The sequence below is a fragment of the Cherax quadricarinatus genome, chromosome 25 (genome assembly GCF_038502225.1).
Source record: "Cherax quadricarinatus isolate ZL_2023a chromosome 25, ASM3850222v1, whole genome shotgun sequence".
NCBI lineage: Eukaryota > Metazoa > Arthropoda > Malacostraca > Decapoda > Parastacidae > Cherax > Cherax quadricarinatus.
This window is the reverse complement of record NC_091316.1, coordinates 36697456-36723182: the sequence shown is the minus strand read 5'-3', so window position 1 is coordinate 36723182 and position 25727 is coordinate 36697456. Positions and strand designations below refer to the sequence as shown.

Below are 25727 nucleotides of genomic sequence, written 5' to 3'. Positions count from 1 at the left end.
TAGTACTCTGTCTCTCCTGAGGTAGTACTCTGTCTCTCCTGAGGTAGTACTCTGTCTCTCCTGAGGTAGTACTCTGTCTCTCCTGAGGTAGTACTCTGTCTCTCCTGAGGTAGTACTCTGTCTCTCCTGAGGTAGTACTCTGTCTCTCCTGAGGCAGTACTCTGTCTCTCCTGAGGTAGTACTCTGTCTCTCCTGAGGTAGTACTCTGTCTCTCCTGAGGTAGTACTCTGTCTCTCCTGAGGTAGTACTCTGTCTCTCCTGAGGTAGTACTCTGTCTCTCCTGAGGTAGTACTCTGTCTCTCCTGAGGTAGTACTCTGTCTCTCCTGAGGTAGTACTCTGTCTCTCCTGAGGCAGTACTCTGTCTCTCCTGAGGTAGTACTCTGTCTCTCCTGAGGTAGTACTCTGTCTCTCCTGAGGTAGTACTCTGTCTCTCCTGAGGTAGTACTCTGTCTCTCCTGAGGTAGTACTCTGTCTCTCCTGAGACAGTACTCTGTCTCTCCTGAGGTAGTACTCTGTCTCTCCTGAGGTAGTACTCTGTCTCTCCTGAGGTAGTACTCTGTCTCTCCTGAGGTAGTACTCTGTCTCTCCTGAGGTAGTACTCTGTCTCTCCTGAGGTAGTACTCTGTCTCTCCTGAGGTAGTACTCTGTCTCTCCTGAGGTAGTACTCTGTCTCTCCTGAGGTAGTACTCTGTCTCTCCTGAGGTAGTATTCTGGGCATATTGTCATCTAACTTAAATATTGGCTATGAATCTAGAAGACATTTTGGTTCGTTCTGCAGGCCAGTGGTTTATATTGGTCAAGAACAGAGTGAAATATCGTCCAATTCAATTTTTTGTTTCTCTTAGAGAAGTGTCCTAATTCCAATATTGTGGATTAGCTTTGAATTGGTTCAGCTTCAGTATTTTAGGTTATTTATGAATTGTTCTACCTACTATATCGTAAGATGTGACTTGTTCTTCTTTCGGTATTGAGGGTTTGTTAGCTGTTACACTCATGGACTTGCGAGTTTGTTGTGAATTATTCCGGCCGCGACACAAGGGTAGTTTGTGAAATGTCTGATCTAGGGAACTGTAGTAGTTGTAAATAGTCTTAGACAATATTGTGGAATAAACTGTTCTTTACATAGTTTCTGTCGTCCTCAGGAAACCGGGTGGATTCTATGGATCATCGGGGAGTTGGCGACGTCTACACGATATACGGAGAGATGGTTGGTAATAGTGGCCATAAAATGTCCCAAGTAACGGCAGAAATTTCTCACGTGCACGCCAGTGCATGCGTAGACTCTAACACCATCTCGCACGCCACCTACGCCCACGTCGAACCAGTCCACTCCCATGCAGAACCAGTCCACTCCCATGCTGAGTCCCAGCCTCACACTCACCAGTCGCAATACATCCAGCAAGAGTATTCCTCTCCTCTCCCGGTCAGTATGCACCGATCCTTGTCCTACCACCACATGCCCCTCACCGCATCTTCTGTTCCAGGGCCCATGTATACCAATGTCCTCGCCCATGCAATGCCCGTCACCCATACCCAAACTCTGCCTCACCCACGCTCAAGCCACGCGACGAACCCTAACCATCCAGCCACACTGCAACGGAGGAGCAGTTTATATATGGTAAACACAACTCCACATCCTTGCAATCTACAGTAGCTACCACTTCATTGTAATTCTTAAACTGGAGTGCTGTTGTGTGTGAGTTGTGTGTATATTTCATGCATTTCGTGTGAGAGGAGTGTGAATATTATAGGCGTGCAGACTGCGTGTCTTTCATATGAGATGAGTATGTGTACTTCACGGATAACATGTGGATATTTTTAACTTGAAAGGTGTGTATATTTTTTGAATGAAGTATGTGTATATTTCAGTGATTAGGAAAGTTTACACTTTAACTGTGGAAGGTTTATATTTCTCACTCATGAGGAACGTGTTCCTTTTTTTGTAATGAGCATGTAATTAGTGTGTATATGTCACACATATGACTAGTATATTTCATGAGTATGATGTGTATTTCACGTCAGGAGTGTGTATATGTCTAATGTGATGAATGAATATATTCCAAACGTGATAAGTTTCTATGTACCACGAGCGGATCCACTCCTAGATCCACTCTCTCCCTGCTCCATGAGCTTCATCATACCACTTCTCAAAACTATGTAAGGATCCTGCCTCTACTACATCACTCTCCAGATTAATCTACTTCCTAACAAGTCTATGACTGAAGAAGTACGTCCTGACATCCCTGTGACTCCTCTTCAATATCAAGCTGTGACCCCCTTGTTGCTATGTACCATCTCTGAAACATTCTCTCCTTATCCACCTTATCAGTTCCACTCATTTTTTACATGTTTCTATCATGTCCTTTCCATATCCCTCCTATCTTCCAGTGTTGTCAGGTTGAGTTCCCTTAACCTCTCCACGTAGGACATACCACTCAGCTCCGGGACTAGTCTTGCTGCAAACGTTTTGTGCTTTCATGTTTTTGACGTGTTTGACCAGGTGTGGGTTCCATACTGGTGCTGCATACTCCAGTACGGCTCTGACGTACACGGTGTGCAGTGTAGTGAATGATTCCTTACACAGATGTCGAAACGCTATTCTCAGGTTTGCCAGGCGCCCCTATGCTGCAGCAGTTATTTGGTTGATGTGTACCTCAGGGGATGTAGTCGGTATGATGCTCATTCCAAGATCTTTTTCCTCGAGTGAGTTCTGCAGCTTTTGACCTCTTAGGCTGTACTCCGTCTGCGGTCTTTTTTGTCCTTTCACAAGCTTCTTAACTTTGAATTTGCTGGGGTTAAACCCCAGGAGCGATTTGTCGGATCAGGTTTGCAGCCTGTCTAGATCCCCTTGTAGACTTACCTAATTCTCATTAGTTTTCCATCGTCTACGAACATAGACTCCTCAAAATCTGTCCCTTCCGCCATGTCATTCACAAATACAAGAAACAGCACCGGACATAAGACTGACCTCTGTGGAACCCCGCTTGACACATACGCCCATCCAGGCACCTCGTTTCGTACAAACACACATTGTTTACTTCCTGACAGGTATTCCCTGATCCATTGCAGCATTTTTCCCTTTTATTCCTAAGAGTTCCTCTAGCTTTTTAACCCGTGTTTTCAGTGGAACTGTGTCAAAAGCCCTTTTTACAATCCAAGAAGATGCAGTGTACATATTCCTCTCTCTCTCTCTCTCCTGTCGTGCTTCTGTCTCCTGTCCAGTAAGACTGTAACACAGGATTTCCTTTTCATGAAGCTTATTCCTCTCTAGGTGCTACACCATTCTTCTCTTAATATTTTCCCTATCTTTACATACTATACGTATCAGTGACACTGGATTGTAATTTAGTGGAACCTGTCTCTCTGATTTCTTAAAAATCGGGACTACAGTGACTAACTTAAAACCTCCGTCAGTTGCAGAGTTTTGAAAGATTTATTGAAAATTGTTGTTAGTGGCACACAAAGTGCACCTGCTCCGTCTCTCTGGACTCGATGAGAGATATTAACTGTGTGTGTGTGTACTCACCTATTTGTACTCACCTATTTGTGGTTGCAGGGGTCGAGTCCTAGCTCCTGGCCCCGCCTCTTCACCGGTTGCTACTAGGCCCTCTCTCTCCCCGCTCCATGAGCTTTATCAAACCTCGTCTTAAAACTGTGTATGGTTCCTGCCTCCACTACGTCATTTTCTAGGCTATTCCACTGCCTTACAACTCTATGACTGAAGAAATACTTCCTACTACTGTGTGTGTGTGTGTGTGTGTGTGTGTGTGTGTGTGTGTGTGTGTGTGTGTGTGTGTGTGTGTGAGTATTGTTTGGAACACTAAAATCATTTGCATTTGCTTTAATCTTCAGATTTACTAACTCAAGTAGAAATGTAAAAATTATTTAAGTTTTTAAATAGTGTTAGTGAAGCAGTTCCATTAGTCTGGTCATCACGATCTTCCTAACCTATGATTGCTCATGTCTTTTTCACAGCTGATCAATTCCAACTACTAAGTGGATACACATCACAATGTTTTTACTTTGTCTGTTACAACAGGATCCCGCAAGTACTCCACTCACCCTCTCCATCGCTCCACCCCCTCCTTATGATGCATCCAAATTGTCTCGCTCGCGCGATATGGTTGCTATCGTTCCCATGGTGGCGGAAACGGTCTGTATTACGCCTAACCCCTCTCTACACGCCCACATAAATCCGCCCGAGCAGTACCCGCCCAAATTCTTCCCTACGACGTTTAGCAGCGATCACATGGAGAGTGCAGTGTAAGAGACGAAAGTGAAACACAAGTTTGTACCAAGAATTATCCATTACGCTTGGGAAATCCTAGCCCGCCAGTGAAATTCCGTGCAGGAACTGAGATAAAAAGTATTCTTGAGAGACATCGTGGATGCACGCCTAGGACGTAGAAAAGTGTTAAGATTTTTGTTATTATGATCAACACCTGCTAACGTAGTGTTGCATGACGCTTTACTGTGTATACATTGCAAAACGACATTTGTACGTGTACAGAGACGTTTGCTGTTTGTAATAGCCGTAGATCTTTTTTAAAATATTTAATGTTTAAGTGGATGGGTGAAAAGTACAAATAGCTTTTGAATTCTTAATTGAAGATTAAATATCAGCCAATTTTAATATTTTGCATACACAGTCTCCTGGTTCTCATTGATAAAATAGACTTCACTAGCTCTCTGCTCCAATAGAAACAATAGTTTCTTCAGTAACACAGAAGGACACATCAAAACAGTTTCACTTCAGCTACACCAGCTGTCATCCAGTAACACAGTGGAAGTATACACCTTTTTCACTACACCTCAGCTACACCAGATGCCATCCAGTAACACAGTGGAGGTGCACATCCCTATCTGTGTACCAAAGCTACACCGTATGTTGTCCAGTAACACAGCTACACTAGTTGTCGGTCAGAAACACATCTGAGGCGCGCTTCACCACCTCGTCAGGACAGTTTATCAGTCTTCACTCAGTGACAGAGATAAGGTTCATATCCCAGCCTCTACACACATTTGCAACAGACATCACTTACTAACACATTACAGGAGCAAATCACTACTTCTACACCACGGTTATATCATTCGTTGCTTAATAACACAATGAATGTGCCCAACACAAACTCTGCTCCACAAGACCACACGATTTTTCTCAGTAACGCACTGGAGGTGCATGTCACTATCTCTACACAATCCTTTAAATACTGTAAAGTTATCAGACAATTGTAACTCCTTGCAGAACCTTGATGCCACCACACTATCGATTTTGAGAAACTACTGAGGATATGTCAAAGCCAAAGTCAGTACATAGAATTCGTCAAAATATGTCAAAGGAAAATTTTCGGAGGTGAATGAACAGTGAATGCATATCTTTTCTTAATTATTTTACATAGGACAAAAAAGTTGAATTTATAAAATAGTTATTACTGAACGAAACTGACAAAATAACGTAATGAAGACAAGTCTTAAGAAATAACGAAAAGGCAGAAGACAGTGACTGGAACAATACACAAATAACCAGAACATACGAGAGTCTTAAGAAAAAATAAAGTTACATACAGAAACAAAGTGTCTGAATCAGCCTATTCCCTCTTATTAAATACTCATATATATATATATATATATATATATATATATATATATATATATATATATATATATATATATATATATATATATATATATATATATATATATATATATATATATATATATATATATTCAGTTTATCTTTCACCTTTAAGTTATAAAATGCTATGCTACATTTCTTCATATTAAATTTTGGAAGGTTGTTTAAGTGTTTTTGTACCGATGATTGGAATTAAGTCTTCAAAACATCTGCTAATTGAAAATAAAGTTGTTCCTATGGCTCTGAGTGTTTTTTTTATCCTTTACCTATCTATCCACATATTTATTAAATTATATATATATATATATATATATATATATATATATATATATATATATATATATATATATATATATATATATATATATATATATACATATATATATATATATATATATATATATATATATATATATATGTGTGTGTGTGTGTGTGTGTGTGTGTGTGTGTGTGTGTGTGTGTGTGTGTGTGTGTGTGTGTGTGTGTGTGTGTGTGTGTGTGTGTGTCTGTGTGTCTGTACTCACCTAGTTGTACTCACCTAGTTGAGGTTGCGGGGGTCGAGTCCGAGCTCCTGGCCCTGCCTCTTCACTGATCGCTACTAGGTCACTCTCCCTGAGCCGTGAGCTTTATCATACCTCTGCTTAAAGCTATGTATGGATCCTGCCTCCACTACATCGCTTCCCAAACTATTCCACTTACTGACTACTCTGTGGCTGAAGAAATACTTCCTAACATCCCTGTGATTCATCTGTGTCTTCAGCTTCCAACTGTGTCCCCTTGTTACTGTGTCCAATCTCTGGAACATCCTGTCTTTTTCCACCTTGTCAATTCCTCTCAGTATTTTGTATGTCGTTATCATGTCCCCCCTATCCCTCCTGTCCTCCAGTGTCGTCAGGTTGATTTCCCTTAACCTCTCCTCGTAGGACATACCTCTTAGCTCTGGGACTAGTCTTGTTGCAAACCTTTGCACTTTCTCTAGTTTCTTCACGTGCTTGGCTAGGTGTGGGTTCCAAACTGGTGCCGCATACTCCAATATGGGCCTAACATACACGGTGTACAGGGTCCTGAATGATTCCTTATTAAGATGTCGGAATGCTGTTCTGAGGTTTGCTAGGCGCCCATATGCTGCAGCAGTTATTTGGTTGATGTGCGCTTCAGGAGATGTGCCTGGTGTTATACTCACCCCAAGATCTTTTTCCTTGAGTGAGGTTTGTAGTCTCTGGCCCCCTAGACTGTACTCCGTCTGCGGTCTTCTTTGCCCTTCCCCAATCTTCATGACTTTGCACTTGGTGGGATTGAACTCCAGGAGCCAATTGCTGGACCAGGTCTGCAGCCTGTCCAGATCCCTTTGTAGTTCTGCCTGGTCTTCGATCGGGTGAATTCTTCTCATCAACTTCACGTCATCTGCAAACAGGGACACCTCAGAGTCTATTCCTTCCGTCATGTCGTTCACAAATACCAGAAACAGCGCTGGTCCTAGGACTGACCCCTGTGGGACCCCGCTGGTCACAGGTGCCCACTCTGACACCTCGCCACGTACCATGACTCGCTGCTGTCTTCCTGACAAGTATTCCCTGATCCATTGTAGTGCCTTCCCTGTTATCCCTGCTTGGTCCTCCAGTTTTTGCACCAATCTCTTGTGTGGTACTGTGTCAAACGCCTTCTTGCAGTCCAAGAAAATGCAATCCACCCACCCCTCTCTCTCTTGTCTTACTGCTGTCACCATGTCATAGAACTCCAGTAGGTTTGTGACACAGGATTTCCCGTCCCTGAAACCATGTTGGCTGCTGTTGATGAGATCGTTCCTTTCTAGGTGTTCCACCACTCTTCTCCTGATAATCTTCTCCATGATTTTGCATACTATACATGTCAGTGACACTGGTCTGTAGTTTAATGCTTCATGTCTGTCTCCTTTTTTAAAGATTGGGACTACATTTGCTGTCTTCCATGCCTCTCTGTTTTTTTTTCTACATATAAGTCACACTACACATGCATGTACAAGCATATATTTACCAACCTCTCTGGGTTTTCTTCTATTTGCTTTCTAGTTCTTCTTGCTTATTTCTGCTTATGTCCATGAGGAAGTGAAACGAAATTCTTCCTCCGTAAGCTGTGCGTGTCGTAGGTGACAAAATGTCAGGAACAATGGGCTAGCAACTCCTTCTCCTGAACGAATTACTAAGAACAAGGAAAAGAAAAACTTTATAAAATTAGTATCTTTGACTGTACAAGGATGTAGTGCGGATGATAAGAAAGAAATGATTGCAAATGTTATGAATGAAAAGAAGTTGGATGTCCTTGTCCTAGGCGAAATAAAGTTGAAGAGGGAATGGGAGTTTCAGTGGGGAGAAATAAATGGCATTAAGTCAGGAATATCTGACAGAGTTAGAGCTAAGGAAGGGGTAGTAATAATGTTGAAGGATCAGTTATGAAAAGAGACGAGGAAATTTAAATGTATAATTTCAAGGATTATGTAGATTAAAATAAGGGTCGGATGTGAAAAGTGGGTCATAATAAGTGTGAATGCACATGGAAGAGAGAGGAGTGTAGAGGAGAGAGAGAGAGAGAGAGAGAGAGAGAGAGAGAGAGAGAGAGAGAGAGAGAGAGAGAGAGAGAGAGAGAGAGAGAGAGAGAAGGAGAGAGAGAGAGAGAGAGAATGATTTTGGAAGATATTAAGCGAGTGTGTAGGAACTTTTGAGTCAAATGAGAGAGTAATTGTGGTGGGGACCTAAATGTTAAAGTAGGAGGAGCGTTTAGAGAGGGAATGGAAGGTACGTTTCGGGTGCCAGATGTAAATGATAATGGGGAACATTTGATTGAACTTTGTATAGAAAGGGATTTGGTTATAGCTAACACAAATAACAAAAAAGGCACAATACCGTGACTGGAACGATACACAAATAACCCGCACATAAAAGAGAGAAGCTTACGACGACGTTTCGGTCCGACTTGGACCATTTACAAAGTCACACTAACCAGAAGTGGAGCAGGACGGCTATATATAGGCAGGAAGAGGTGGTGGTAGTAGTAGTAGTAGTACAAGAATGGTATATAATACCGACAAGATGAAATCAAGGCACATGCGCAACACCCGGGCATCCCTATCGTTATCGTTTCGCCATACAGCCAGCCACTGGATGGCGAAACGTCCACAAGAAAGACACCCAGACGCCGCACATTGTCTTAATTTCATCAGTAGTAGTAGTAGCAGTAGTAGTAGTAGTAGTAGTATAGATAGTAGTAGTAGTGGTAGTGGTAGAAGTGGGGAATAAGGAGGACGAGCCAGTCATTTACAAAGGAAGGGGAGCACTGCAAGCGAGCTAGGTGCCCACAGAGGAAGAGCAAGAGCACAGAGGTGAGTGAAAGGGAACTGGTGAAATAAATGAAGAAGGAACAGAAACACGAGACAGAAGAGAGAAAGACAACCCAGAGGAGAAAAAAGAGAGAGGAAAGGGGAAGAGGGAGAAGAAGAAAAAGAAAAACAAAAAATGAGGAGTCAGGCTAAGTCACGGGTGTTCTGAAGTTTTACAATGTAGTGGGAGAGGAAGGCATCTACAGAGACGAAGCCAGGGCTAAGATTCATACAAGGAAAGTTGTGTATTAGAGAGGATTCAACTAAATGGCGACTGTTTGAGTTGGAAGTAGGGAAGACAGTTTTAGCAGAAGACCAGTCAATAGGATGGCTATGATCTCTGACGTGACAGAAACGAGCATTGTTAGTGTCGGCAAGCCTAACACTATTTTTGTGCTCCCTAAGTCTGTCAGAAAGAGATCGACCAGTTTCTCCGAAGTACTGAAGAGGACAGGAGGAGCAAGAAATAGAGTAGACACCAGGAACATCTGTAGAGGGAGGAGAGGTATGAACGAGATTGGTGCGAAGAGTGTTAGTCAGGCGGAAGGTAAGCTTGATGTCTAAGGGACGGAGAGAATTGTTGAGATTAGAACGACCGGAAATGTAGGGAAGACAGAGGATAGAAGAGTTCCCAGGAGAAGAGAGTTTGGGAGAGAAGAAATTACGTTTAGCACGTGAGAGGGCAGAGTCTATGAAATGGGAAGGGTAGCCAAGATGGGAAAACGAATTATGAAGAGTGGAAATTTCTGCTGGAAGGAACTGAGGATCACAGATGCGGAGGGCACGGAGAAAGAGGGAGATAAGAACACTTTTCTTGACAGGGGAAGCATGATAGGAAAAGTAGTGAATGTACATGCCACTGTGCATAGGTTTTCAGTAAACGGAAAAGGAAAAACCTGTATCTGAGTGGTGGACATGGACATCAAGGAAAGGAAGCAAGGGATTAGATTCCCATTCAGCTTTAAACTTAATGGAAGGGGCAAGGTAGTCATTGCAGTGATGTATAAGCCACCACAGAACTGCAGGAGGCCAAGAGAGGAATATGATGAGTGCAACAGAGCAACGGTGGACACTCTAGATGAGGTGGCAAGAAGGGCTCACTCAAGTAGAGCGAAGTTACTGGTCATAGGCGACTTCAATCACAGGGAGATTGATTGGGAAAACCTGGAGCCACGTGGGGGTCCAGAAACATGGAGAGCCAAGATGATGGATGTGGCGCTGGCAAATCTCATGTACCAACATGTTAGGGATCCCACCAGAGAGAGAGGGGAGGATGAACCAGCAAGACTGGACCTTGTGTTCACCCTGAGTAGTTCAGACATTGAGCACATCACATATGAAAGGCCCCTTGGATCTAGTGACCATGTAGTTATGAGCTTCGAATACATCGTGGAGCTAAAAGTGGAGAGGGTAACAGGAGTAGAAAGGGAAAAGCTAAACTATAAAAGGGGGGACTACACAGGAATGAGGGTCTTCCTGCAGGAGGTTCAATGAGAACAGGAGTTGGTAGGAAAATCATTAATGATATGGACTTTGTAACAACAAAATGCAAGGACGCAGAGGAAAGGTTTGTTCCCAAGGGTAACAGAAATAATGGGAAGGACAGAACAAGCCCTTCGTTTACCCGAAGGTGCAGGGAGGCAAAAACTAAGTGCTCTAGAGAATGGAAAAAGTACAGAAGACAAAGGACTCAGGAGAATAAAGAGATTAGTAGACGAGCCAGAAACGAGTATGCACAGTTAAGGAGGGAGGCGCAGTGGCAGTTTGAAAATGTCATAGCATCGAAAGTCAAGTCTGATCCGAAATTACTCTACAGCCACCTCAGGAGGAAGACAACAGTCAAGGACCAGGTGATCAGGCTGAGGAAAGAAGGTGGGGAGCTTAAGAAATGAGCAAGAAGTATGTGAGGAGCTCAATATGAGATTTCAGGAAGTATTTACAGTGGAGGCTGAAGGGACACTGGGAAGACAAAACAGTGGGGGTACAGCAACAAGGGATATACCAACAAGTGTTGGATGAATTACACACAACTGAGGAGGAGGTGGAGAAGCTCCTAAGTTACCTTGATACCTCAAAGGCGGTGGGACCGGACATCTCTCCATGGGTCCTTAGAGAGGGAGCAGGGACACTACATGTGCCACTTACCAAAATCTTCAACACTTTCCTTGAAACTGGGCAACTACCTGAAGTATGGAAGAAGGCAAATGTAGCCCCCATCTTTAAGAAGGGAGACAGAAATGAAGCAATAAATTATAGACCAGTGTCACTGACATGTATAGTATGCAAAGACTTGGAAAAGATTATCAGGAGGAGAGTGGTGGAGCACCTGGAGCGGAACAAGATTATAAACGACAGCCAGCACGGTTTCATGGAAGGCAAATCCTGTGTCACAAACCTACTAGAGTTTTATGACAAGGTAACTGAAGTTTGAAATGAGAGGGAGGGGTGGGTTGATTGCATTTTCTTGGACTGCAAGAAGGCCTTCGACACAGTTCCTCACAAGAATTAGTACAAAAGCTAGAGGAACAGGCACGTATAACAGGAAGGGCACTGCAAAAGGATCAGAGAATACCTAACAGGGAGGCAACAGTGAGTCATGGTCCGTGATGAGGTATCACAGTGGGCGCCAGTGACGAGCGGGGTCCCACATGGGTCAGTCCTGGGACCAGTGCTATTCTTGGTATATGCGAACATGACGGAAGGGATAGACTCAGAAGTGTCCCTGTTTGCAGATGACGTGAAGTTAATGAGGAGAATTAAATCAGATGCGGACCAGACAGGTCTACAAAGAGACCTGGACAGGCTGGATGTGTGGTCCCGAAACTGGCTTCTAGAACTTGACCCCGCCAAATGCAAAGTCATGAAGATCGGAGGAGGGCAAAGAAGACTACAGACAGAGTATAGGCTAGGAGGCCAAATGCTGCAAACGTAACTCAAGTAGAAAGACCTAGGAGTGAATATAATACCGAGTACATCGCCAGAAGCACACATTAACCAGATAACTGCTGCGGTATATGGGCGCTTGGGAAACCTGAGAATAGCGTTCCGGCACCTCAGTAAGGAATGGTTCAAGACTTTATACACTGTGTACGTCAGGCCCATACTGGAGTATGCAGCACCAGTTTGGAACCCACATCTATCCAAACACGTCAAGAAATTATAGAAAGTGCAAAGGTTTGCAACAAGGCTAGTTCCAGAACTAAGGGGAATGTCCTATGAAGAAAGGTTAAGGGAAATCGGTCTGACAACACTGGAGGACAGGAGGGTCAGGGGAGACATGATAACGACATACAAAATACTGCGTGGAATAGTCAAGGTGGACAGAGACAGGATGTTTCAGAGATGGGACACAGAAACAAGGGGTCACAATTGGAAGCTGAAGACTCAGATGAGTCAAAGGGATGTTAGGAAGTATTTCTTCAGTCATAGAGTAGTTAGGAAGTGGAATAGTCTGGCAAGCGATGTAGTTGAGAGAGGAACTATACATAGTTTTAAGACGAGGTATGATAAAGCTCATGGAGCAGGGGGAGAGAGGACCTAGTAGCGGTCGGGGAAGAAGCGGGGCCAGGAGCTGAGTCTCGGCCCCTGCAACCACAATTAGGTGACTACAATTAGGTGAGTACACACACACACACACACACACAGGCAGGATCCATACATAGCTTTAAGCAGAGGTATGATAAAGCTCACGGCTCTGGGAAAGTGACCTAGTAGCGACCAGTGAAGAGGCGGGGCCAGGAGCTTGGAATCGACCCCTGCAACCTCAACTAGGTGAGTACAAGTAGGTGAGTACAACTAGGTGAGTACAACTAGGTGAGTACACACACACACACACAGACACACACAGGCAGGATCCATACATAGCTTTAAGCAGAGGTATGATAAAGCTCACGGCTCAGGGCGAGTGACCTAGTACCGATCAGTGAAGAGGCGGGGCCAGGAGCTCGGACTCGACCCCCGCAACCTCAACTAGGTGAGTACAACTAGGTGAGTACACACACACACACACACACACACACACACACACACACACACACACACACACACACACACACACACGAGGTAACAGGTTTGATTAATATATTAATATATTAATATATTAATATAGTTAGAAGGCCTAGTACCAGAGAATGAATAAAGTAATTATGATAATTTTCGAACTGACTAATGTAATAGAAGTTACTGAAGTGATCGAGGTATCTCACTTGAGGAGAGGGCTTAAAAATAATCCATAAATAACATCTAAAATCTTGAAACAATAAGATAAAGTTTCATTAAAAATTTTTGAATGTATCCCTGTCGAGAATTTGCCACAAAATATTCATCTGCGACATGAATATGTATTTTGTGATGGCAGGCAGAAAAGAGGTTGAAATTGTAACTTATAAATTGCGCCTTTGATCAGAATACCATTATGGAAGACTGCGTCTGCTCGTCTGCTAGAAGATTACGAAGAATGAAACGAAAAATACACATGGAAATAAGATGAAAAGTACGAAGAAGAAATAGAAGAAAACGTAAAACTCAACAACAAACACATGCACTGCTAAAATCAGCGAAGGAATCGCCATATATGACAACAGAAGAAACAAGGACATTATCCGATAAAACTTGTTAATAAGTTTATGGAACTCTCCCCTGAACAGTATATCAGTGATGCGATAACATTTGTCGTGGGTTGTAGTGATGTAACGACCCCTGATGAGGGGTCTTACTAACCTTACTACGGGTGGGATTTGAACCCGCGGTCAGAGAGTCTCAAAACTCCAGACCGTCGCGTCAGCCACTGGGCCAGCTAGCTTCAATAAGATTCATCCAACTAGGTACATTTCTACACCATAGGAAGGTTAGCATAGGCACCACTGTGTCCACAACTGCAAGTTTTTACAGTCGAATCTCCCGCTATCATGGCCGTGACGAACTCTAGCTCAAGTCCCCTCAAAGCCGTCAGCATGACTCACGAAATCGTAATGACACGATTGCAAACAAACCTTACCACGCTACAGTCTGGAGTTTCGAGACTCTCTGACCGCGGGTTCAAATCCCGCCCGTGGTATGGTTTGTTTGCAATCGTGTCATTTCGATTTCGTGAGTCAGGGGTCTTACTGATAGACTGACCAATGCAACGGTTAATAGTAAAGTCATTGATGAGGGTCTATGTGATGTAATGACACCTGACGTAGGTCTTAGCTTTGTTAAAACCCTTTTAGTGGACAGATTGTTTGTTGGACGGAGGAAATTTTGAGGCTTAAATGTTCACCATGGAAATATTAGAGATGTCATCATAGGATACTTCCCAGTATACTAGGATTCTTTCCAGCCCACAACACAGTACGTGCTGGGATACATCCAAGCACATCACATAATAATGTGCTGGGATCCTTCACAGCACACCACACTGTAATATGCTGGGATGCTTCCTAGCACCACACAGTACTGTGCTAGGATAGTTCCAGCACATCACAAGGAGTGCTAGGACACTTCCCAGAATACCACATTATCATGCTAGGATGTTTCGAAGTATACCACAGTATCATGCTAGGATGTTTCCAATACACACCGCAGTAGTGTGCGAGGATACATCTCAACACACCACATAATAGCCTGCTAGGATACTTTTCATCACACTGTACCATATCGTGCTAGGATACTTAGCAAAACACCACACATTAACGTGCTAGGACACTGTCCAGTATACCACACTAGCATACTAGGATACTTCCTAGTACACCCAGTTCACGTCGACGCAAGCTAGGTTTCATCCTGGCACAATACACAGTAGGATACTTCCTAGGACTCCCTTTATTAGGATGATATTTCCCAGACCCACGCAACAATATATTATAATACTTCCTGACACTCCTTACAACTGTGTGCTTTTATACTTCCAACATTAGTATGCTTGGACACCTCCCAATTCACAAAAGTATAATTCGGTGGCAAAATCTCTCGCTTCACATGGTGAGGATCCGGGTTCCACTCCAGGCGAGGGAAGAAACATTGGACGCGTTTCCTTACACCGGTTGTCTAAAGTGCTAGTCACGGCATGATACTGCCCCTCCCCCACACATACCATAACACAAACACCTACTATGAAAGATTATAATTTATTTATCTGAACACTTACTGAGGTTTTAATACTTGGTGTTGCGTCCTTTACGCCCCTTACCCGTGTAGGAAGACTCTCACACAAATTCTAGAGGGTTTGGGGAGGTATTTTATTCCATGTCTCATGTAGACCAGCGTTCAGCCTCGGGATGGAACTAATATCCTTCACAGTCCTTAAGCCACTGAACTACAGATTTGGCTGTATGACTGTGCACCGTCCTGCATAAAAACCGTACCCCCACGCTTGTTAAACGCCTCAGGTAAATTGTCACACAACTCTAGGTAATTATACTGGTTCACATACTAGTTTTTTGGAAGCACCAACACTCTGAGCACTGAAACACCCCCAAACCATGAGTGAGTCTGGGTGTTTGATGGTCCCACAGGTGAAGCCTGGGTCTAGCGGGTCACTATCTCTGGGCCGGTACACATGTCCCCCACGGTTACAGGTGACGGTGAAGGTTGCTTCATCACTCCAAAGTACTTCAGACCACTGTTGAGGAGTCCAGTGAAGATATTTCTTTGCATAATCCAGCCTACGTTTATTCTGTGGCTTGGAGAGGATCGGTTTCTTAACCTGGCAGTGACTACTGGAGCCTACTTCTGACACACGTCTGTAACAATTCTTACTGACACCTCTGAGGGAAGATGTGGGCTCTTTTCTTTCAATTCTCTAGCAATTATCTTAAATGTACTCTCTAACGGCTTCTTTAACATAGTTAAGGTACGAAGAGATTTCTTCGAGGAGCCAGGCCGAGGGGCAGGCAGTAACTCGACACCGCCACCAGCCTTGAAATGTTGCACCCAGTGCCTCACTGAACGCTCACACACACCAACATTCTCCACTATTTCTTTCGTCTGGTGCCCACCTTTGAGAAGTCCAATGATTTGAGCTAGAGTTTCAGGTGTTAAAGACTTCCTTTTACCCACAATGAAACATGTATAGCCCCAAAACCATAAGAAACACCGGAGAAAATATGGGGCGTATTAGAGATAAAAGTACAACACTTCATCTCACCACGGCAGCCACGTGAGCACTGAGGAGTCACTGTGGAGTGTGGCGGCAGGCCGTACGTTATGCTAACGGCTGCTACCCGGCATAATGCACTGATGAAAAAAGACTCCCCTGTATGGTAGGCCTTTGATTTTTCGTCACTCCATATTGCCATGACTAGCATTGTATGTTCACCTGGGTGTTAGTTGACTGGTGTGGCTTGCATCCCGGAACAAAATTGACCTAATTTGCCCGAAATGCTCTGCATAACAAGTGGCTTTATGTATAGTAGTATGCCATTTATGTCAGATAGGCCTATATACCTTGCACATGTACTCACAGAAAAAAAAAATATTATTCTTGCATACCTCACAACACATAACATAGCAATATGCTAGGATACTTCACAACACACAACATAGCAGTATGCTAGGATACTTCACAACACACAACATAGCAGTATGCTAGGATACTTCACAACACACAACATAGCAGTATGCTAGGATACTTCACAACACACAATACAGCCGTATGCTAGGATACTTGACAACACACAGCACAGCAGTATGCTAGGATACTTCACAATACATAACATAGCAGTATGCTAGGATACTTCACATTACATAACATAGCAGTATGCTAGGATACTTAACAACACATAACATAGCAGTATGCTAGGATACTTAACAACACATAACATAGCAGTATGCTAGGAAACTTCACAACACACAGCATAGCAGTATGCTACGATACTTCACAACACAACACAGCAGTATACTAAGTTACCTCACAGTACAGCAGTATGCTAGGATAATTCACAACACACAACACAGCAGTATGCTAGGATACTTCACAACACACAACACAGCAGTATGCTAGGATACTTCACAACACACAACACAGCAGTATGCTAGGATACATCACAACATACAACACAGCAGTATGCTAGGAAACTTCACAACACACAGCATAGCAGTATGCTAGGATACTTCACAACACACAACACAGCAGTATGCTAGGATACATCACAACACACAACACAGCAGTATGCTAGGATACTTCACAACACACAACACAGCAGTATGCTAGGAGAATTCACAACACACAACACAGCAGTATGCTAGGATACTTCACAACACACAACACAGCAGTATGCTAGGAGAATTCACAACACACCACATTAGTACTCTCAGATATGACTTAAGAAATCGTAATGACACGATTGCAAATAAACCATACCCCCGGCCGGGATTGAACCCGCGGTCATAGAGTCTCAAAACTCCAGCCCGTCGCGCTAACCACTAGACCAGCTAGCCACAATAAGATTCATCCAACTAGGTATATTTCTACACCATAGGAAGGTTAGCACAGGCACCTCTGTGACCACAAATGCAAGTTTTTACAGACGAATCTCCAGCTAGCGTGGCCGTGACGAACTCTAGCTCAAGTCCCTTCACTGCCGTCAACATGACTTAAGAAATCGTAATGACACGATTGCAAATAAACCATACCCCCGGCCGGGATTGAACCCGCGGTCATAGAGTCTCAAAACTCCAGCCCGTCGCGCTAACCACTAGACCAGCTAGCCACAATAAGATTCATCCAACTAGGTATATTTCTACACCATAGGAAGGTTAGCACAGGCACCTCTGTGACCACAAATGCAAGTTTTTACAGACGAATCTCCAGCTAGCGTGGCCGTGACGAACTCTAGCTCAAGTCCCTTCACTGCCGTCAACATGACTTAAGAAATCGTAATGACACGATTGCAAATAAACCATACCCCCGGCCGGGATTGAACCCGCGGTCATAGAGTCTCAAAACTCCAGCCCGTCTGTAAAAACTTGCATTTGTGGTCACAGAGGTGCCTGTGCTAACCTTCCTATGGTGTAGAAATATACCTAGTTGGATGAATCTTATTGTGGCTAGCTGGTCTAGTGGTTAGCGCGACGGGCTGGAGTTTTGAGACTCTATGACCGCGGGTTCAATCCCGGCCGGGGGTATGGTTTACTCTCAGATATATTTTTTTTTATCACACTGGCCGATTCCCACCAAGGCAGGGTGGCCCGAAAAAGAAGAACTTTCACCATCATTCACTCCATCACTGTCTTGCCAGAAGGGTGCTTTACACTACAGTTTTTAAACTGCAACATTAACACCCCTCTTTCAGAGTGCAGGCACTGTACTTCCCATCTCCAGGACTCAAGTCCGGCCTGCCGGTTTCCCTGAATCCCTTCATAAATGTTAATTTGCTCACACTCCAACAGCACGTCAAGTATTAAAAACCATTTGTCTCCATTCACTCCTATCAAACACGCTCACGCATGCCCGCTGGAAGTCCAAGCCTCTCGTACACAAAATCACCTTTACCCCCTCCCTCCAACCTTTCCTAGGCCGACCCCTACCCCGCCTTCCTTCCACTACAGACTGATACACTCTTGAAGTCATTCTGTTTCGCTCCATTCTCTCTACATGTCCGAACCACCTCAACAACCCTTCCTCAGCCCTCTGGACAACAGTTTTGGTAATCCCGCACCTCCTCCTAACTTCCAAACTACGAATTCTCTGCATTATATTCACACCACACATTGCCCTCAGACATGACATCTCCACTGCCTCCAGCCTTCTCCTCGCTGCAACATTCATCACCCATGCTTCACACCCATATAAGAGCGTTGGTAAAACTATACTCTCATATATTCCCCTCTTTGCTTCCAAGGACAAAGTTCTTTGTCTCCAAAGACCCCTAAGTGCACCGCTCACCCTTTTCCCCTCATCAATTCTATGATTCACCTCATCTTTCATAGACCAATCCACTGACACGTCCACTCCCAAATATCTGAATACATTCACCATACTCTCCATACTCTCTCCCTCCAATCTGATATCCAATCTTTCATCACCTAATCTTTTAATCCTCATAAGCTTACTCTTTCCTGTATTCACTTTCAATTTTCTTCTTTTACATACCCTACCAAATTCATCCACCAACCTCTGCAACTTCTCTTCAGAATCACCCAAGAGCACAGTGTCATCAGCAAAGAGCAACTGTGACAACTCCCATTTTATGTGTGATTCTTGATCTTTTAACTCCACACCTCTTGTCAAGAGACCCTCGCATTTATTTCTCTTACAACCCCATCTATAAATATATTGAACAACCACGGTGACATCACACATCCTTGTCTAAGGCCTACTTTTACTCTAACTTGAGCCTCACTATCCTCGTAAAAACTCTTCACTGCTTTCAGTAACCTACCTCCTATACCATACATCTGCAACATCTGCCACATTGCCCCCTATCCACCCTGTCATACACCTTTTCAAAATCCATAAATGCCACAAAAACCTCTTTAGCGTTATCTAAATACTATTCACTTACATGTTTCACTGTAAACACCTGGTCCACACACCCCCTATCTTTCCTAAAGCCTCCTTGTTCATCTGCTATCCTATTCTCCGTCTTACTCTTAATTCTTTCAATAATAACTCTACCATACACTTTACCAGGAATACTCAATAGACTTATCCCCCTATAATTTTTGCACTCTCTTTTGTCCCCTTTGCCTTTATACAAAGGAACAATGCATGCTCTCTGTCAATCCCTAGGTACCTTACCCTCTTCCATACATTTATTAAATAATAGCACCAACCACTCCAAAACTATATCCCCACCTGCTTTTAGCATTTCTATCTTTATCCTATCAATCCCAGCTGCCTTACCCGCTTTTATTTTACATACTGCCTCACGAACTTCCCCCACACTCACAACTGGCTCTTCCTCACTCCTACAAGATGTTATTCCTCCTTGCCCTATACACGAAATCACAGCTTCCCTATCTTCATCAACATTCAACAATTCCTCAAAATATTCCCTCCATCTTCCCAATACCTCTAACTCTCCATTTAATAACTCTCCTCTCCTACTTTTAACTGACAAATCCATTTGTTCTCTAGGCTTCCTTAACTTGTTAATCTCACTCCAAAACTTTTTCTTATTTTCAACAAAATTTGTTGATAACATCTCACCCACTCTCTCATTTGCTCTCTTTTTACATTGCTTCACCACTCTCTTAACCTCTCTCTTTTTCTCCATATACTCCTCCCTCCTTGCATCACTTCTACTTTGTAAAAACTTCTCATATGCTAACTTTTTCTCCCTTACTACTCTCTTTACATCATCATTCCACCAATCGCTCCTCTTCCCTCCCGCACCCACTTTCCTGTAACCACAAACTTCTGCTGTACACTCTAATACTACATTTTTAAACCTACCCCATACCTCTTCGACCCCATTGCCTATGCTCTCATTATCCCATCAATCCTCCAATAGTTGTTTATATCTTACCCTAACTGCCTCCTCTGTTAGTTCATAAACCTTCACCTCTCTCTCTTACCTGATGCTTCTATTCTCCTTATATCCCATCTACCTTTTACTCTCAGTGTAGCTACAACTAAAAAGTGATCTGATATATCTGTGGCCCCTCTATGAACATGTACATCCTGAAGTCTACTCAACAGTCTTTTATCTACCAATACATAATCCAACAAACTACTGTCATTTCACCCTACATCATATCTTGTATACTTATTTATCCTCTTCTTCTTAAAATATGTATTACCTATAACTAAACCCCTTTCTATACAAAGTTCAATCAAAGGGCTCCCATTATCATTTACACCTGGCACCCCAAACTTACCTACCACACCCTCTCTAAAAGTTTCTCCTACTTTAGCAATCAGGTCCCCTACCACAATTACTCTCTCACTTGGTTCAAACGTTCCTATACATTCACTTAACATCTCCCAAAATCTCTCTCTCTCTCTCCTCTACATTCCTCTCTTCTCCAAGTGCATACACGCTTATTATGACGCACTTTTCGCATCCTACCTTTACTTTAATCCACATAATCCTTGAATTTACACATTCATATTATCTTTTCTCCTTCCATAACTGATCCTTCAATATTATTGCTACACTTTCCTTAGTTCTAACTCTCTCAGATACTCCAGATTTAATCCCATTTATTTCTCCCCACCGAAACTCCCCTACCCCCTTCAGCTTTGTTTCACTTAGGGCCAGGACATCCAACTTCTTTTCATTCATAACATCAACAATTATCTGCTTCTTGTCATCCGCACTACATCCACGCACATTCAAGCATCCCAGTTTTATAAAATTTTTCTTCTTCCCTTTTTTAGTAAATGTATACAGGAGAAGAGGTTACTAGCCCATTGCTCCCGGCATTTTAGTCGCCTCATACGACACGCATGGCTTATGGAGGAAAGATTCTTTTCCACTTCCCCATGGACAATAGAAGAAATAAAGAAGAACAAGAGCTATTTAGAAAAAGGAGAAAAAACCTAGATGTATGTATATATATATGCATGTGCGTGTCTGTGAAGTGTGATCAAAGTGTAAGTAGGAGTAGCAAGATATCCCTGTTATCTAGCCTGTTTATGAGACAGAAAAAGACACCAGCAATCCTACCATCATGTAAAACAGTTACAGGTTTGTGTTTCACAGTCATCTGGCAGGACGGTAGTACTTCCCTGGGTGGACATATATTTCTCAGGACTAAATTTAGTTACAATGACAAAAAAGATGGAAATATCAGGAGTGTAGCAAGAAATATAGAAAAACTATGTTTGTTGTTGATATGATTTAATATCTGGGAAATGTATAGGTATTGAGAGTGGCAGCGAGGTATGTAGTTAGGCTATGTCTCCAAACTTTTCACTACAAGGGCCCAATCGTATATTATACACATTTTCGCGGGCCTAAAAAATTACTTCTAAATAAATATAAATGCATGAATAAAGTAGAAATGAGTAAATTAGTTTTATCTGGATCCTTGTAGTATTCAGCATTTGAAACAGAACAAGAGAGAAATGTGACAATTACAAAGAAATAATATCGTGTTTACACTGAGAAATGATATATAATGAGTAAAAATATCAAACATGAACCTCTGACAGTATAATAAATTACCGAAATGTAGATAAGAAAAGTTGGCACAAGATTTATTTGCAGAAAACTAATGAGAAAGATGCAATTTTTTTTTTCAGAATATTGGTGAACTTATGTTTAAATCTTGAGGAGCCAATTATTAGAATGGACATCAGAAGTTTATCAGATAAATTTGTGCCATATTTTCACTTGACTTCATTTCTGAAAATGTTTGTTCACAAATGTACGTTGTATCAAAAACTTATAAAACTTCACTAGCAAATCACTTGAAATTTGGAAATTGTTCTGGTTGTAAAGTCTTGTAAAACTGGTTCAGATTTTCTTTATAGTTTTCTTTCAGCATGTCATCTGGAGATCAATAATTTCCATTTGAAACTTACTTGGGAGAGTTTCAGCAGTGCGGTCAAATGGATTTTGAAAAAGCATCATTTTATCTGTTTTTCCGTTAAGATCAGAAAATATTTTTCGAAATTGTTTTGCAAGTCATTATTGATTTCTGTTGTAAATGAAGAAGGAAAGTCTTCACTTTCTTGTTAGGTAAGACACATATGCAACAGTTAGGTATCTTTATTTTGAAACGTTTCGCCTACACAGTAGGCTTCTTCAGTCGAGTACAGAAAAGTTGATAGAAGCAGAAGATACTTGAAGACGATGTAATCAGTCCATCACCCTTAAAGTTTTGAGGTGGTCAGTCCCTCAGTCTGGAGAAGAGCATTGTTCCGTTGTCTGAAACAATATGAAGTTGAAGTGACAGAATCGGGCCTTATATAGTGCCAGGAGGTGAGACGTAGGTTGATTTGGGAGGGCAGGTCCCTCTCAAACCCAGTTAGAAACTTTCACCTGACCTTCAAATAGCACCAGATTCTCCTGGACTTCTTTGACATGTGTGAACAGTTGATAAATCAAATTTGTTTCACCTTGCAACTTCAGATTCAATTGATTCATATTGCTTGTCACGTCTGCAAAAGATGTCCATTTCTAAAGCCAGTTAGCGCTAAATAAAAGTGGTCCGGGTTGATTCTTCTCTGTGAGGAATTAATCAATTTCCTTTCTAAACTGAAAGAACCTTGATAGAACGTTTCCACAGCTAAGCCATCGAACTGCTGTATAAGAATAAAGTCAATGAATCAGTTTCATTCAGAATATCACGAAACTGGGGATGAAGCCCGTGAGATCGAATGAAATTCACTATTGAGACAACAGGTTTCAGAACGCAAGACATATCCACATATTTTCCGCACAATGCTTGCTGATGGATAACGCAATGCAGAAACACGGGCCTTGAGAATCCACCATCCTCACAAGCTTTTGAGATTTATCAAACCAAATCTTTCTTCACCCCAGACATGCTCTTTCCTCCTTTCAATTGTCACGTATTACAGTCTATTCCACTCCAGGTTATATTATAATACAGTTTATTGAAATTCTTTGAAGAGGTCTTCTCCGGTTCCTGTACTGTGCATGCTGTGCATTGATTGTAATTCTTGTGTGATTAAGTTCATTGTCGACGCCACCAACGGATGCTAAGAGTTGTGATGTCACTCACATCATTCTATTCATCAAGTGTGTGAGGATAAAACTGAAAATTTCGGACTTTTTCTGCAATTTGATGAAATATATTGCTTCCTTTATCCTTAATTCTACGAGCAATAGTATTTGGCGCAAGACTGAGGAGAGGAGAGGGAAGAGGGAAGAGCAGGACGAAGGAAGAGAAACTTCAAGAGAGGGGACTACAGAGGCATGAGGAATTTCCTGCATGAGGGTCAGTGGGACATAGCATTAGCAGGGAAGTCAGTAAATGAGATGATGGAATATGTGACAACAATATTCAAGGAAGCTGAGGAGCCGAGAAGGCCAGGATGTGTCCTTGGTTCACTCAAAGGTGTGGAAAGGCCAAACCAAGTGTGCTGCAGAATGGAAGAAGTATAGAAGGCAAAGGACCCATGAGAATAAGGAGAGCAGTCGTAGAGCCAGAAATGAATATGTACAGGTAAGAAGAGAGGCTCAACGACAATACGAAAATGACACAGCGGCGAAAGCCAAATCTGACCCGAAACTTTTGTACAGCCACATCACAAGGAAAACAATCAAGGACCAGGTAATCAGGCTGAGGAAGGAGGGAGGGGAGATCACAAGAGACGACCGAGAAGTATGTGAGTAGCTCATCATGAGATTCAAAGAAGAGTTCACAGAGGAGAGAGAAGGGACTCAGGGAAGACGGAGAGGTGGGGTACACCATCAAGTGTTGGACACAATACATACAACCATGGAGAAAGTGAAGAGGCTGCTGAGCGAGTAAAATACCTCAAATGTGATGGGGCCGGATAATATCTCTCCATGGGAGAGATGGAGCAGAGGTGCTATGTGTGCCACTAACGACAATCTTCAACACATCTATCGAAACAGGACGACTACCTGAGGTATGGAAGACAGTTTTTTAGTTAGTTTAATATGTTTATTATGCACCCCATACCCATCCTGTGGGCGGTAGTCAAAAGATTACAGAGGTACATAATTGGTCCAGGGACTGGGCCTCAAAGTTTTGATAGCTGAGCAAGTTACAGAGGTAATGAATTCACAATTTACAAAGGTAATGAACTCACAATTTACTAAGGTAATGAACTCCAGGTAGGTCTAGTCACAATCATGACAAGTTACAAAGGTATTTACAGATTACAGAGGTACACAATGGGTCCAGGGACCGGGCTCCAAAGTTTTGATGGCTGAACTAGGTACAAGGTAATGAACTCACAAGTTACAAAGGTAATGAACTCACAAGTTACAAAGGTAATGAATACTGTAAGAATGGTTACTTACGTTTATACATGGGTGCAATCATGAACAAATTTTAGAGTAATGAGCAATTCACACTTCCACACCCGGTCACAACTGTAGTGAGTTATTGGTGCAAATGTTGATTGCTGAGTCTCTCTCTCTCACACACACACACATACAAATTCATACACACACACACATAAACACACACACACACACACACACACACACAAACTCATACACACACACACGCACACACACTCATACACACACACACACTCATACACACACACACACTCATACACACACACACACTCATACACACACACTCATACTCACTCACACACACACACACACACACACACACACACACACACACACACACACACACACACACACACACACACACACACACACACACACACACACACACACACACACACACATGCACATAAGTGGTAATGCTTTATTTACAGCTAGCAAAGTCAGGGTATTTCTCCAGAATGGTCTGTAATATACCACTGTGGATAAAATACTTAACCATTTCTTGAACACTTCTGAGTGAGTTGTTTCTAAATTCATTAATTTTATCACACTCCAGTACATAATGACGCAAGGTGTGACAATAATCCATCTGGCAAAGTTTACATTTCGTTTGGTCTACATCTGGTGGTGGTGATTTAACCTGCCAAAGATACTTGTAACCCAGCCGGAGCCGGGCGGTAGTGACATCCAAGAGTCTGCTTATTTTGTTGGATGCACCATAGACATGTGGCTCCTCCTGCATGATAGAATGATGATAGATGGACTCACTGGTGTCAATCTCCCTGAGCCTTAAGTCCATAAAATTCAGCTGAAGTTCTTTTCGTATTATTGTTCTCAAACTACTAC

At 42.6% G+C, this 25727-nt stretch overlaps 1 protein-coding gene across 1 annotated transcript in view; it reads left to right on the top strand.

Annotated features, from left to right (window-relative positions):
* Positions 1-5588, top strand: part of LOC128689900 (nephrin-like) — a 919379-nt gene extending 913791 nt beyond the window's left edge. Inside the window, exons 15-16 of the mRNA XM_070088696.1 lie at positions 1144-1619; positions 4041-5588. Coding sequence (XP_069944797.1) covers positions 1144-1619; positions 4041-4268 — 704 coding nt within the window. The 3' untranslated portion in view covers positions 4269-5588. The remainder of the gene's footprint in view (positions 1-1143; positions 1620-4040) is intronic.
* Positions 5589-25727: the final 20139 nt, after the last annotated feature.